Below are 16,453 nucleotides of genomic sequence, written 5' to 3' on the forward strand. Positions count from 1 at the left end.
ATTTCCTCTGCAGCAGCGGCATTGCTCCCGCCGAGCTTCCTTCCTTCTCGCTAAAAATAATAATAATTAATAATAAAGTTAAAAGTCCTCCCTTCCCTTTCCAGTGTGGGAAAATCACGGAGCTGCGCTGCCGTCTCCCCTTTCCCCGGGACAGCACGTCTGCGTCGAGGATCTCGCTCACCTCAGCGGGGTTTTCTCCCCCTAAAAATAAGGGGTTTGGTGGAAGGGAGGGTGTCCTCGGGGATCCCTTCGGGACTGGCTCCGCACCCTCTGCCCGTGCTGATTTTCTGCTGCTCAGAAGGGAAAGGTTTCTGTCGGTGTAAAACGCTGCGAGAGGTTTGCGGCAGAAAGTGCTGCTTTGAAAGATGCGCCCTCCTCCAAATTACCACTTCTGGAGTTTAAAACTACTCCGGCGCTCACCGGCGCTGCTGCGGGTTGGGCTTTGCACATCTCGCCATAGACCGCAAAAACGAGGCGGGCAGCGGTCCCGCATAAAAATCCCACACCACGGGTCGAACTTTATTATTACCCCGTTGACAGGGTCAGGGTTGGAGTTCCTGTTCGCTTCCAGCCGATTCAGTTCTTTTGTGTGTGTGTATGTGTGTGTTTTTTGCATTGTGTTTGCATGCCAGCACATGTTGAAATGTTTGCTACAAACAACACAACTGAAAGTGTGCGCAAACATTGTTGAAAAAAAAGGCCATTTTAAAGAATGAAATAGTGCTGCTGGGAGCTGCAGAGTGCAGACTGGCTGCATGGGGGACAGGCACTGCATGCCTGTGGAGTGCTGGATGGATTTGGGATGTGGCCCAGCCTGCAGGCGTGGGGCCGTGCTGCCCCAGGACTACTTGGGATAAGGAGTGGGTACCCAAAGAAAGAGCCATAACCGGTGCCTCCTGGTGGCTCAGAAGGCTCTTGGTGGCTGTTGGCCCATATTTGCCAGACTCGGGATTCCTTCCCACAGCTGTGGCCCAAAGGCTGAATAGACCTAATTGGATATTCAATGTGGCTAAAGCTGTTGTGATTTTTATCATGTCTTTAATTAGCTTGCTTTCTTTCCCTCGCTCTTAAATTACTCGTGGAGCCTTCCTAGGAAAGACTCCTGCCACATTGCCTTTCCCTCAGACAAGCCATGGCCACCACGTCGTTCTCCCCACAATGGGGCTGATAGAGGATGGCACCCATGGGGCCCACGGCTCAGGAGGCCTCTGGCCTGTGAGGCGTCTGGGAGGAACAGTGAGGCAGGGTGGGGAAAGGATCCAAGATAAAAAAATTGTGGGGGCACATGGGTGCCTGGCAGGTGGCTGTGCCAGAGCAGCAGCTCCCGAGTGGGAGAGCAGGCTGCTACTAAAGGATGGGGGGAGAGTGGCCTTCTCGAGCCACGTCCTGAACCTGATGCAAGCAGAATGTTGGAGATGGGACTTCTGGAGTGGCGCTTGGGCGGGAGATGCTTGCTACTGGGGTGCGTGGGGAGTGAGGCTGCAAATGCTTTCCGGGGCTGGTGGGCACAGGGTGTGACCTCCAGCCATGCTGGTGTGGCTGGGAGTGGGGAAATGCACACGAGGCACGCTAGGCCTTCTCAGCAGGGCTTGGCACAGCAGCGGCCAGTGTGGCCAGGGCTGCATCCGAGGGACCCCTGCAGCCGTGGAGGAAGGAGGCAATGCTTCCATGGGGGCTGCTCCTGGGAGCAGTAACGAGGCACTGGTGGGGCTGCACGATGATTGGTTTCATGCAAGTGTGGGCCATGTGTGTGTTTGGGGGGACGGCAGCTCAAATAGAGCTAGGGTACTTCTTGCTGGATTTGCCTTTTCACTGGATTTGCTAGAAAACACTGAGAGAACCTGATCGGGATGTTCTGGTTGGGATCTGTGAATAGGGTAAGGGCAGAACAATGCTGCGTTTGGAAGCCAAGTGTTTTCAGTGACATTCCCGTGCCCTCTGTTTGATCACTGAAGCATGCTAAGTATTGTGGTTTCAGTCAAAAGAGCTCCATGCTGAAAAGCCAGATGAGACTTGTATGGAAAGGAGTTTCTTGGCAGCCCAGAGCTCAGGGGATGATAGGAGTTGGTTGCCTCTGCCCAAGACAGTGGAGCTGCGGGGATTTCCCAGAACTGGATCAAGGGCTTCCAGCAGTGTAGCCCAATTGAACTCAGCCTCCCTGGGGATAAGAGGCTGGTTTGAACTGTGTCCTGCCATGGGAAGAGGGGGAAACACAGCCGGGGGAAGAATCCAGCCGGCTGCTTCCGCCACCACCAGAGCCAAGGGGAGAGCAGAGATGGCAACTGCTGCTTTTGGGCAACTGCCACCATTATTCAGCATGTCCTGCAGCAGCAGCCACCGTTCCCTGTCCCCTAATGAATGTGAGCATCAGGCAGCAGCAGGAGCTGCCTGCCTGCCTTTCCAGGTGTCAGACTCACCCACAGCAGTGTGTGAGGAGGACGTGGCCACTGTCACCGTGTGTCCTTACCTCGCTTTTGTCCACCAGCAGCGGTGGGGCCTGCAGAGCAGATGACTGCCATCCTTAGATGGTTTGTTAATGGACTGTGACCAGATGGGGTGGGGATAGAAAAAGGGGATTCTGTTCCTTAATGAGGGCTGGATCATCGTCCCTGTGGCATCAGGCTGGGTAGGTTCACACATCACATCTTGGTGACTTCACCCATAGAAAAACTTGTTTGAGGATGTTGGAGCCTGACACCTTGGGATGGAGCAGGGGAGTATATTCCCTAATACACAGTGGGAGGTTAGATTACATGCAAATATCAAGATTGTTTTAAGTGTACAGGCAGTTGCCTGCCTGCTGGGGTCATGGAGTTGACAGCTCACTGCTGATGGGTGCTATCTCTGGTTGCCTGCAGATAGTTGGCTTCCCTACTGATGATTGCCATTTTCTCAGCTGTTGCTTTTGTGCCAAAGGGAATTTTTTTTCCACTCTAGTCGGTAGCTCAGTTAACTAAAGGGAGCTTATGAAATCAGGAAACTCACAGCTCCTCGTGCATTGTGATTCTCAGCTGTAACATATAGACAAGGCTTTGAGTGAAAGCCCTGAGTCTGTGCGATTGCTGAACAGGACAGAAAGGAAGGAAAGAGCCTTCAGATGCATGGGGCAGTTACAGGATGTTAAATACGTTTAGTTAAATGCATTCAGATTGAGTCTGCCCCAGAAATGGGTTGGAGTGAGGTGGGAGATGGGCCCCAAGCAAGTGATGGTGCCTGATGAGGGCCTGAAGTACTGTCACTGACATTCCCTTATGCATCTGGGTTTTCCCTATGAATGGCACCTCAGAAAGGTGAGCTGGCAACCAAAGGTCTTGGTCACAGAATCATAGAATCAGAATCTTGACCTGAAGCCTGGGGATGTAAGAGAAATTGTTTGTCCTGAGAGGACTCAGAGGAGGTTCAGATAACGTGGCTGGTGTCTACTTGGAGACTGTGGAGACCAAGAAAGTTTGCAAAATTTCATTCCTTGCTAGCCTGGAGCTTCTGTACTCCTTCCCCTTCAAAGTCCCTCTGGCCACTGCCTCTATTACATTTGCCATCCAGTCATGGTGCTGGCCCATCTTCTGGGAGCCCAGACACCAAGTCCTCTGTTCCCAAGACATCTCTTCTCCTTCAGGTCGTGGCACCGAACACACTCAATCCCTTCCCGCCTCCTCCCACACCTTGACAAATCATGTGCAGTTTTGAGTGTCCTTTCCAACTGATGCAGAGATAATCAATTCTGACGCTTTTCAAATGCCAGCTGTGACTTAGAGCAGGATCAGCCCAACCCACCTGGTACTCTTGCACAGCGATACCTGACGTTGCATGTTCTGCCCAGCCGCCTTTGCAGTGAGTCAGACATCTCTGAGCACCTCAACTCTGCCTGTCTCCTGCCTTTCACTCCCAGGAAGCCAAAGAGCACAAGAGGCCCTCTTGGCCCATGCCAAGGCGAGGGGTGTGAAGTCAGCCTGAGGGGATGTCTCTGGTCTCCTTTCTTCTCCCTCATGTACGTTCCAATGGAAGGGATGACCTTGCTTATTTGGACAAGAGTATGCCTTCTTGCAGAAAGTCCGATGTGGGGTTTTTCTCAGCTTAAACAATGCAATGGTTGATGGTCCAAGTGTCAGTGTAGCCACAGTGTTGGCTTTATAGATACCAACTGAAACAACCTGGCTGCCTCTCCCAAGAATTTGGTGGCTTTTTTTTTAAATTCTCCTCCGTCCCCTTTCCTTGTGACCTGTAAATGAGAACTTCTGGGTGGACACTGAAAACTATATATAACTGTGTCTGCGCTACTAACCAAATAGTTCTCAACCTAATTTAGCAGAGCTTCCTTTGGCAAAAGCCCAGCTGGCAGCCGTGCCACTTTTGTGATAGTTTTCATAAACAGCTGTAATAAAACCAGCTGCATTTCTCTGATGCTGTGTGTGAGGGCCTTGTAGGATCCTGCTTGCTCGTTACAGAGGGCCTCAGAACTGGGGGGGGGTTGGTGCATTGAAATCTACAGAGGGGTTTCCCATAAGCCTCCGTGGGGTTTGGCTGAAGTTACGTGGATATTGCCCACAAGAAAAGGCCGACTCGCTCTCTCTTAGTGAGGTCTTTTGCTGAAATACTGGCTGGTGCTTTCACTGCTCAACAGTTTTGGCCCACCCATCTCAGGGCGAGTATTTCTCAAAGCACTTGCCTGAATAACTGCCCTTTTTTTTTTTTTCCCCCCTCTTGCCCAGGGAGAGACTCTCCTGTATTTCTGTGAGTCACTTAGCCACGTGGTGAGCTCAAGACAACTCACTTGCAGTGACTAACATCAGTTTGTAATGTGGGACCCTCAGCCTCTGTGACCCTCAATAATTTGAGCACAGAATGGGGTTACCCCTGGCGTGAGAATAAGCGTAAGTAGAGTATCACAATTCCCAGGAACATACCGGCAGGCGGCTGCTGCTGCTGGGGGCTCCGGAGGAAAGGGAACAAGCACAGGGAGGACAGAGCCCTGTTATTTCCACCCTGGTTGTTACCTTTACTCTGGCAGCCAGCCTGTCTCTTGCAGGCGGGAGGTTCCATCTATCCCACGGTCCCAGGAGGAACAGGGGCTTACTTCAGCGCCTTCGCTGGGGAAATGCCAAGACCAGAGCTCGTGAGTTGGATGGCTGAGCTGCAAACCCTCTGACCATAGATGGGAAGTTGACCCTTCACAGCTGCCTGTCATCCTGCAGAACAGGGACTATGATACTTAGTGCCCTTTCAGTGCCTCGATGGCTGCTGTGAGAATATGTATAGTTTTAATCCTACAGCTGGCTCTGGCAGTGCCACAGAGACCCATTATTTGCCTGGGAGAAGTGAGGACTCCAGGTCAAATGAGGTGTAATCTCTTATCAAAGGACTCCTTCATTTTCTTTGTGTATTCCTTTACTGTCCTGGTTTGTGATAGAGGCTCCTAGATGCTTGAGTAACTCACATAAAACTTCAAAGTTGTCCCTGTGGGACGTGGTGCTTGTTTCTGACCGTGCCGAATATACAATGTACTCTTGAAGTCTGCTATCAGTTTGTACCAGTGCTGTACTGCTGGTTAAAAAGTTCCAAATGAAGGAGAGAAGTGAAGATTTTTAGTCGAAACACAGAGGTATTCAATCTGCCTGAAACATGTTAACTCTCTGCTTCAACACTCACTTTTAAAACAGCCAAGTGACTCGGGTTAGGTGCTTCTGCTACCTGGAGAATTTGAGTAAGCACATATAGCTCCAGGAATTTTGTCAAAGCAGGTCTAATACGCCTACGTATGCAAAGAAAGCTGTGGTCTTGGAAGGAGCAGATGCTGTAGCAGAGCGGTGATGAGAGCAGGGTTAGGCTGCAGCAGAGCTTTTAGTTCAGTTTCGGTAACTGAGACTTAGGTACTTGTGAAAAATACTGTTGTGGGTTGGTTTAGGTTTGTTTTTTAACCTGTTCATCAAGCTGGTATGTGGACCCCAGACTCGCTGAGGGTCTCTGAGGACTCCCGCTCTCGGGATAAGTTCAGGTTTTATTGTTTACTCTTGCAACCAGTCGTGACTACGCTGTGACTTTGATATAACACAACACACAGGTTTTCTTCTTGATTAACCAAAAGGATGTGTCTTGCTGTAATTATCATCCTTCATTTAACATTTCAAGGCCACTTACTGGTTTCTACAGGTACTGTCTGTCTCGGGGCTGTGTGCAGTCACTCCATTGCCGTACCCCTCCAGGCACTATGAGTGTCTGTCAGCCCTTCCTGTCAGAGCCTTGATTCACCCACTGATTCCCCACCCATCCTGTCTCATCCTTCATCTGGGACCTTCTCACGCATTCATCAGGAGAATACTTTTCCCCAGCTCTTGTCACCACCCCCACCCCTGGGAGTGGGGTTTGGTATAACCCCTGCCTTAGGCAAGATTCTGCTCCTGTGCCCCAAGGATGGAGCCGGAGTAAGGCTGGAGGAGACCCTGAGCTGTGCTCCTGCCCATCAGCACCTGTCACTGGGGATTCACCACCACCACCACGGTGTTTCCTGGGGCAAGAACCGGAAGAAACGAGGGGAGAACAGGCTGTAACCCCAGCTGGGCTGGGGGGTCTGAGTGCTGACCTCCATGTCTGTGGAGGAGAGAACGCAGGGCTTTTACCTCGGGTTTGGGCTTTTAGCTCAGGTTTAAGCTTTGTGTGGCACATGTGTGTGATGCCTGACCTATTCTGGGCTGCTCTAAGTGAACACAGACATTTTAATTGCTTATTTTTTTCTGTTTTTCTGCTTCCTTTATAAAGTTTGATTTCAAAGAATCATATAATCACAGAATCAGCAAGATTGGAAAAGACCTTTAAGATCATTGAGTCCAACCACTAACCTCACATTGCCAAGCCCACCACTAAAGCATCTTCCTCACCACCTCAGCTACACAGTTTTTAAATATCTCTGGGGATGAGGAATCCACCACCTCCCTGAGCAGCCTGTGCCAGTGTCTGACAGCCCTCTAGGGAAAAAAGTTCTTCCTAATATCCCATATAAATCTCCCCTGGCACAACTTGAACCCATTTCCTCTTGCATCATTCATTACTGGAGAGAAGAGACCAACCCGTGCCTTACTACAACCTCCTTTCTGAGAGTTGTAGAGAGTGATCATGTCTCCCCTCAGCCTCTTCTTCTCCAGACTAAACATCCACAGCTCCCTCAGCAGTTTCTCATCAGACTTGTGCTACAGACTCTCCACCAGCTTCATTGCTCATCTCTGGACATGCTCCAGCACCTCAATGCCCTTCTTATAGTGAGGGGCCCAAAACTGAACACAGCGCTTGAGGTGTGGCCTCACCAGTGCTGAGAACAGGGGGACAATCACTGCACTGGTTTTGCTGGCCACACTATTTCTGATACAAACCAGGATGCCATTGGCCTTCTTGGCCAACTGGGCACACTGCTAGCTCATGTTCAGCTGCTGTTTATTAACACTCCCAGGTCCTTTTCCTCCAGGCACACATCCCCAGGCCTGTAGCACTGCACGGAGTTGGTGTGGCCCAGGTACAGGACATGGCAATTGGCCTTGTTGAACCGCATAAAATTGGCCTCAGCCCATTATTTCAGCCTGTCCAGGTCCCTCTGAAGACCCTTCCTGTCCTCAAGCAGTTCTACACACTTGCCCAGCTTTATGACATCTGCAAACTTACTGAGGGTGGGCTTGATCCCCTCATCCTTTTTGTAGATGATTGTGAAATTAGTTGTACCTTACAGGGAGGCCTGGAATGAAGGTTTTGCTGTGCATAATGGTGTCTTTTCATTATTATTATTATTATTATTATTATTATTATTATTATGCTTTAAAGATACCATTGGGTTCCCAAGGTGCTCCTCTTTTCCTCATCCCCTTCTCACAGTATTTATAATCCAAACAGTCATTATGGTTGCCTATTATGTGGCTTTGAGTGTGTGTGTGTGTGTGTGGATGTGTATGCTTTGTTTTTCCACCTCTCATCCTATTCTATTCAGTAATATGAAGCTGTTTTCAATCCCACCCCCAATAAACCCTTTGGGCCTGTTCCCACCTTCTATTGCCTCCCTCCTCATTTTAACCACTGATTTGTAAGAAGTTGCTTATCAGATTCTGGTACCTTCTGGGTGAAGAGACTTATTGTCTATATGAAAGTGTCCAGTGCCATCTTTAATTTCCTTCTGGAGTAGAAGGTGGAGACTAAGCTGAAGCAAGTTCCCAGGAGATGTTCACCTGCCCTGGTCAGGTGTCTTGGATGCTCAAGGGTCTCCCATATAGCACCAGGTACCTAAGCTGTCAATGGGATCTGTTCCCAGTGTAGCCTTGCCGGTGGAGTGGAGCTGCATGACCTTTGTGGCAGTGGCTTTTCTCGAGCTGGACAGTGGAAGCTGTGCCGTGCTTCGCAGAGGCATAGAGTGAGTGACCTTTAATGACCTGCTCTGGGCTTTTGGTTCCCTGTGTGTGGAGAGGGTGGCAGGGCTGGACCACAGAATCACAGAATGGTAGGGGACCATCCAGTCCAACCCCCTACAGAAGCAGGTCCACCTTGATCAGGTTGCATAGGAAGGCATCCAGGTGGGTTTGTAAACCTCCAAGGAAGGAGACTCCACATCCTCCCTGGGCAGCCTGTGCCAGGGCTCCCTCACCCTCACAGTGAAATAGTTTTACCTTATGTTTAAATGGAACTTTTTGTGTTCCAGCTTCTTTCCATTACCCCTTGTCCTGTCACTGGATATAACAGAAAAAAGAGATGCCCCAACCTCCTGACACCCACCATTTAGATATTTGTAAATATAATGAGATTCTCCCTTCCCCTGTCAATCTCCTCTTACCTACCAGTTCCTGTGGCCTTTCCTCATAAGAAAGATGCTCCAGTCCTTTCTTATGGACTGGAGATGGATGACAGTCCTTTTCCCAGCAGGATGGGAGCTCAGCTCCGATGACTCCCAAACAGGGATGAATAACCAAGCCCTCGTTCTCATGAGACACATGACATTCTGAGGAAACAGGAGACATCATGTGAATGTTGGAGTTCTTAATGACAGTCAATTTTCAAACAAAAAGGCTTTTTAAGAGCCAAATGGCCCAACTGAATGAGATTAGTGTATAGCCTTGAGCTCTGATGGGAGTCAGCTCTGCTCTCCATTCATCTCAATCTCCACCGAGGTGACTGGACTTGACTCCATGGCTTGCATTGAGTTTGTCCATCCTCAGCTCTTCAGCCCAGCTCAGCCCTCTGCGATCCCTGCAGAATGAGTGATAGCAGGGGGCAACGGGTCAGCATTGAGGCAGACTCACCAGACCTGAGCCAAACGGAGGTGCAAGTGGGCTGAATCCTTCACTAAGATCCTAGCTTGTACAAGCAGATGGTCTCCTGAAACCTCTCCTCCTGTGTTGATCCTGGGGGTGGGTGGGAATTACAGATGCTTTTTGATGCCATATTTCAGCTCTCTTAGAAAAAGGAGGTAAGGATTATACAGGAAAGTAAAGAGAAGTCTTCATTCCCATCAGGGAATCTCTAGCTTCTGATTCTTCTGAGGTACATGAAGAATAGGGTGCTTATATTTGCAATCACGGGAGAAGAGAATATAGCCATGAATGTGTGGTCTGTCATCATCTCAATCACTGGCCAGGCTCGCTGGTGTTTTCTGCCACCATCTTCCTGTGCATTGCCCTTGCCGTAGCACTACCTCTTCTTGCAGTTTCCATTGGCCCTCAGTGAGCAGCTGTGTACCTTTGGCGATCTTTATTGTGGCACCTGCTTTTAAATGACGCCTGAAACAGCTCTGCTTCTGTACCACTGGGAAAAGCCCTATGACAGGAGCAGATGGTGGTCTCCTATCCTGAGAGGGAGGACACAGTGACCCTGACCTGTAAGGAGAGGTGCCTCAGGAGGATGGCCAGTTTCCCCCCTGTCCCCTGTATGACTCCTCTGCAGCAGTCAAGTCCCGTGGCAGCTCTGAAACATGTGAACCTGTCCTGTGACTGGCAGCCAAGCAGGCTGCGGTCCCTAAACAGCCTCTACCATCTTCAGCACAGCTCTGAAGGGCTCCCTCCCTCCCTGCCTGCCTTGGGCTGGGCAAAGATCTGGCAGCTGAGCTGGGGAAGGGCTGTGGTACTGCCAGGAAATCTGAACCCTCCAGGCAGGTCTTCAGCTCCAACGAAGCTCATTAGGGCTGCTCAGCTCAGCTCAGCAAGGGGTTTAGTCTAGTACATCAGTTGTGCCATCTGCAAAGTGCCCCTGCCTCCTGCTCACTGATTTGGGCTTTTTAGGGCCAGGAAGGTGCTGTGCATGCTGAGGAGGAAGAGGCCTCTCGTGCCTGGAGTACTAATGCTGGTGAGAGAGTGGACGTTTTGTTCCTACACTTGTTACTCATGAACGAAGAGGCCTTTAGTAGAGGTCTTCCTACGTTTCAGCCTCTGGAGCATTTCCAGTTTGCTAATGATGGGGGAACGCTGCTCCCAAGATATATTTTGCATTAAGTGAGCCTGAGAGAACCGTGGTGGAGACAAGGATCTGGAGGGCAGAATCTCCCCACTCCCACCTGCGTGCCTCAGGAGTCATGCTCCATCTTGTGCCGTCTGTGATGCAACAAGCGGCGTGAAAGGCCCAGCCCAAATTCAGGAGCAGAAAGCAAACCTGCCCAGCTCCTTGTGGTTAGCACATACTCCTCTGAAGTGAGGGAGGTGGGTTCAAAACCCCGAGGTTGATAAAGGAAATGAATTCAGGCACCTTATTTGCTGGGCAGGTTCCCGAACCATAGAGCTAGCAAGGAAAATGAGCCAGTGCCTGTCCCAAGGGCTGAGGGGGGAAACACTCCTGCACCACCTCACTGAGGAACACAAGCAGTTCATTTCAGCCTCTCAGCTTGGTCTTCCCTGCTGGCTCTCAGCCCTGCTGGTGCTTTCCTAATAGCCTCCATGTTCTAAAACTTCACACTTAATGCTGGGCTTTGGTTCTCTTCTCTCTGTAAGGCAGGCACTACACTGGCAGGGAAGGGCCCAGGTACTGCATGGGCTCTGGAGAGCTATCACCACCCTTCCACCCACTCTGCATGGCAGAAGTTGACATAGGACTAGTCTGTCTGTAATAATGGTGCTGGTTTCTAACTGCATCTTATGATGGAGTGGGGCAGGCCTCGGCTGCTCTGCCTCAGAGTAGTGCTGGCAGCCCTGACTTCCTCCACAGCAACACTCCAATTGTCTTTTCCCCGAGTGGCAGGATCAACACTTGCAAAGTTCTCCCACATCTCTCTCACCCAATTAACAGAATCTTAAGGGTTGGAAGGGACCTCTGAAGATCATCTAGTCCAACCTCCTGCCAGAGCAGGACCTCCTAGAATAAGGCACACAGGAACTCCTCCAGGTGGGTTTGAATGTCTCCAGAGAAGGAGACTCACAAGGCCTTGAAGAACCAAGCAGAGGCCTAAGAGGGACGTGCCTTCCATGACAAGAAGCAACTTTCCTCATCCCACACAGATTGCACGTGAGGTGGGGGTCGGTCTCATCTCCCCTGTATTGAGTGATAGGACAAGAGGAAAGGGGCTCAAATTGTGCCAGGTGAGGTTTATATTGGACATTAGGTAGAACTTTTTCCCTAAGAGGGTTGTCAGACACTGGCACAGGCTGCCCAGGGAGGTGGTGGTGTCACCATCTCTGGAGATATTGACAAGAAGTGTAGGTGGGTTCCTGAGGGACATGGTTTGGAAGAGTAGGGTTAGTGGTTGGACTTGATGACCTTAGAAGTCTTTTCCAATCAAAATGGTTCTATGATTCTATGTGAGTGTTTCTGCCACTGTCTGCAATCCCAGGAAATGCTTTCAACTGGAAGTCTCCAGGCAGAAGGAAGCACCAACTGAAGCACACACTCATCTAAACATCATCGTTACCCATAGACTAATGGGATCATGGGATGGCTCCGAGTGTTCCCAGTGGCCAGGTATCAGTGACTTGCCCTGCTGTGGCTTTTCCCTTTCCTTCCTCAAGCAGCAACACAGAACTACATAATGCTGGCCCAACCCTCCAAAGGCAGCCAGCGCTCCAGGCTGCCTGGCTACCAGCACCTTGTGCGTGATGTGGAACACCTCAGTGAGGCCCTGCCACTGACCTGATGGCAAGCGCTCCACAGCAAAATACTTTCTCTAGAGGCAGCTTTGGGTCTTCTCCCCAGCCATGTGACACATATGGAACCTGCAAGTTTAATGGCCAGTCCCTGGATCTTTAAATGCTCTTGCAATTGTTCCCTCAGCTTTACTCCCCTGGATAAGGGGGGTGGTGGGGTAGTTGTGTCCACCACGCTGTTTACCCACTTCCCTAACTACTACTCTGCTGAACATTATTCTCGTGGATCAAAACTGACACATCAACCTGGTTACTATGCTACTACACAGCTTCTACGAACACCCTTCCAAATGCCAGTTCCTCAGAGCAGAGGGAAAAAGTGACCAAACCACCTTCTGAATCTCCATCAGCACTCCAAAGCCTCTTGACATTATGGCCCCAGAAACCTCAACCTTCCCCACATGCTGATGAAAAACTACCAGTGGAGGTAGCAGCTTTGTTGGTCTTGTGTTCCATAAGGGGCACTTGGGTGTTATTGCTTCTCAGTCAGACAGACCACTTTGCTCTATCCCTTAAGTCCTTTGTAAAAATCCCAGAAAGGACTGTGGCTGCAATGATGCCATGGCCAGCTGACAATCTCTGCCCTTCAAACGCTTGAGAACACAAGGAAACTGTCATCAGCCTGTAGTCTTGACTAGATATTGCTAAAGATTTTTTGTAAGATGTTACACAAAGGTTTAGTTACTCAAGACACTTAATGATCTAATATAAGGTTCTTCAACAATTGAATGATCCCACCAGGTTGCTAGAAATGAGCACCTTTCTAAAGCTGAGCACCTTTCTAAAGCTGAGCACCTTTCTAAAGCTGAGCACCTTTCTAAAGCTGAGCACCTTTCTAAAGCTGAGCACCTTTCTAAAGCTGAGCACCTTTCTAAAGCTGAGCACCACAGAGCAGACCAAGTCATTTGAAACAAGAGGAAATAAAAAATTATTGAGAAAATAAGGAAATGGCTGTTTTCCTACAGGAAAAACACAAGACCAGATGTATTTCACACAGTGTTATTCACACATTTTCATTTTGATTTTTACAGTATATACATGTGAACATTACATTATTCAATATCAGCCACCTGTAGTCAAACCTAGCCAAACTGGTCCATATACAATCTACATCAAAAAGCAATACTTGAGCAAAAAGTCTAGTGGTTCTACCCAAAGCCTAAAAGTACTTGAAAGGAAAACTGGTGATTTTCATGTCTTGGATACAATTTGTGCAAAATGATTTTAGAAGGAGAGCAAGCGGGAGATTATGTTCAAGGTACTTGAAAGCACTAGGGATGATATAGTTATAGGACTGTTTAAGTCAGCCATGGCATGAGTGCTATGGGGACAAAGTACTGGGACACGAGCAGTTTCTGCCCAGACATCCCCGAAGCTGAGTTGTTCGGGACGTCTATTGAGGAGATGTCAGCTCTCTGGATCGTAACACAAAGCAATTGTATATGGGGTAAACACTGCCACTGAGAATTCATGGGCCCAAGGAAGTAGCTCAAGAGTTTTCCTTGGTGTGACTAGGGAAAAGCTCTGGCTCCAATGAGAGAGCTCGCACCTCTCCAGAGGGATCTGGTAGAAGCAGTTCACTACTTGGCAATTAGAATTGTGCTTAGTCAGAAGAATGAGGCGCACTCCATCCCTTAACGCAGGCCTTAGTGCCAGAGCAGAAACTGGAAGGGGGCCAGAACAAACTTGCCCATTTGCCTATTGATGAGCAAAGGTCATCATTAAAAAATCAGCGCCTCAAATGTACGCTTCAGTAAGACTGATGTAAACCTGCAATGAACAGCAACATGACAGAACTCCTCAATGCAAGTTTATGCCACTACTATTGTCTTTCCTCATGATCAGACCCCTGCCGTAACAGCCTTTTAATTTGATCAGTGCTCAGGACGTCGTTTTTAAACCACCTCGCTGATCAAAGCTCTAGGCAAAGCCATCTGAATGAATGTTTTTTTTACACAAAATACTTACTTCAACAACATACAAAGCACTTTCTTTATCTTTCAGAAACTGAATATACAAAGTAAGCTTTTTCCAAAATATTTCCATAGGCAAAGGATTAAAAAGGATTTTAATTATACACATATGGTCACAATTCTGCCTTAAAAAGATCATTGGGAAATGTACATAAGGCCGCTTGTAAATGTACATCATCTTTATGTTACTGTTACAATGTCATATGTCCAGAGAAAAAAATCGACAGTATCATACATATTTGCTTTACGCTGGGAGAAGGCTATTCAAAAATACAGTACTCTTCTGTACAAAAAAATCATGCCACATTTATTAAGATGGAAGAAGCGTTGGTTTCTGCGATAACCAAGTATTTCAGTCCATTTCTTACTAGGCTATTTCTCACTATCCTGACTTAAAATTTGAACAGATTGATTTCCCAAAGTGTCCATATTAACAGAATCAACAGCTATGTTATAAACAAAACGTCATGTTTCTCACAATAGATAAAAAGAAAGCCAGGTCATATTTCGGAAACCATATAAAGATAGAATTTAAAAAAATCACTCTTGATTTGCTGAAATAAATTTACATTATACAACACTATATGCCGGGGGGAGAAAAGGGAACGGGGTTATGAATATACACTAAAATGCAAATTTTTTTGTCCCAAAAAGGGGTAAAACAAATTACATTTACAGCATGAAGGTTTACAAATGTACATCTGTACAACCAAGGTAAGCATCACTACTAAATTAGCAAGGCTTGTAATAAACATCGAAACAAGAGATTTCTTTCCAAACTGTAAACTTACACCTATTAACTACACGTATACAATGCATATATTTATAGGAAGCAAAAAAGCTATCAGAATATTTAATCAGTCATGCTTAAATGTTGAGCTATCGAGTTTACTTTTCAGTGGCCCCTTTTCTCTTCAATCAATACCTAGGTTTTTGCATCTACGGTGAGAAAGCAAAATAAACGCTCAACACCTCCAAATCCTTGCAATCCTATATGCAAAATAAAAAAATACGAATCTCTACTCTTCACGCGTTGTAAAACGGGCTGTGAAGTTCAAACGGGGTTCACTCCCTTTCCAGCAGTGGAAGTACCACCATCCTCGTAACCCCTCTACCTCGTACAACAATTAAATATGTAAGTATATACAGCACTTCTATTTTTAATAGATCGCTAGAGAAAACCTTAGGGCACCGTTTCAAAGAAACCAAACAAACCTGTATCCATAGCGAGAGATGACAGACGAGTCTTCTTAATAAGGTTTCCATCCTCCTGTTATTCCCTTCTTCAGTTTGCTGTGCCCCGCTCATTATTTGGGTAGAATGTTTTGTGAACCACCAAAGTACAACTTAACTTTCCGACATGTTAAATAATGTTTATGCAGCTGATCAATTTCAATCTGGTATAAAAGACTTCACACAAAAAGGGAAAAAATAAGGATTAATTCTATATACAACTCTATAAACCTGTTGTGCTATGATGCTGGGTAGACCTACCAGATTGCAAGCCAGTGTATTAAAAGAATACTGTACTTTTTCCCTTTAAAAACTATTTCAGTGACTTTACAAGGTAAAAATTTACAAAATATGTGACAGCTTTTTTGATACAATTACATCATATACAGGCATTCTGTGCTTTGCCAGCCATCCAATCTGATAGGTCTCCGGATCAGGGCTGGAGATATTTTTCTTCTTTTTTTTTTTTTTTTTTTAATCAATTCTCTCCCCAAAAATATACACAAGAATAAAAATTTTACAAATGGATGAACAGAGTCAATAAATAGATTTAAAAAAATCAGAACATTTATAGTTAAGTTGTATCTTTTGATCATTCACAATTCAAATTTCTCTTCTGTTTCTCTTTGCATTTCAGAGCATCCCGTTAGGTGGCCCACCGATCGGCCCCAGATCAGTGCTGTTCTTCAGGTAATACTTCTCCAGCTTGGCCAGGATGTGTTTGCCGTAGGTGTATTTCCGCAGAGTTGTGATGTGGGGTCGAATCTGTAAGAGGAAACATGTTACTGGTTTGGTTTTTTTCTCCCCTTCAAAACTTTTGAAGTAAAGCTTATTACACTTTAGCAATGTTGTGTTGGAAGCCTGTCTTTCCTTATTTTGGAAGTTCCTGTAAATCACAGAATGGTAGGGGTTGGAAGGGACCTTTTAGAGATCATCTAGTCCAACCTCCCTGCAGAAGCAGGTTCACCTAGATCAGGTTGCACAGGAACATGTCCGGGCGGGTCTTGAAGACCTCCAAGGAAGGAGACTCCACACCCTCCCATGGCAGCCTGTGCCAGGGGTCCCTCATCCTCCCAATAACATAGTTTTTTCTTATGTTTAAATAGAACTTCTTGTGTTCCAGCTCCATCCCATTACCCCTTGTCCTGTCACTGGATA

The 16,453-nt window shown here is 47.5% G+C and overlaps 1 protein-coding gene across 9 annotated transcripts in view; it reads right to left on the bottom strand.

Annotated features, from left to right (window-relative positions):
* Positions 1-14,128: 14,128 nt before the first annotated feature.
* Positions 14,129-16,453, bottom strand: part of PUM2 (pumilio RNA binding family member 2) — a 70,457-nt gene continuing 68,132 nt past the window's right edge. For all 9 annotated transcript variants that reach the window (XM_061989955.1, XM_061989951.1, XM_061989949.1 and 6 more), the window contains one exon: positions 14,129-16,060. In XM_061989955.1, the coding sequence (XP_061845939.1) occupies positions 15,929-16,060 (132 nt within the window). In that variant the 3' untranslated portion in view covers positions 14,129-15,928. The remainder of the gene's footprint in view (positions 16,061-16,453) is intronic.

This window comes from Colius striatus, chromosome 2 (assembly GCF_028858725.1).
Source record: "Colius striatus isolate bColStr4 chromosome 2, bColStr4.1.hap1, whole genome shotgun sequence".
NCBI classification, from domain to species: domain Eukaryota; kingdom Metazoa; phylum Chordata; class Aves; order Coliiformes; family Coliidae; genus Colius; species Colius striatus.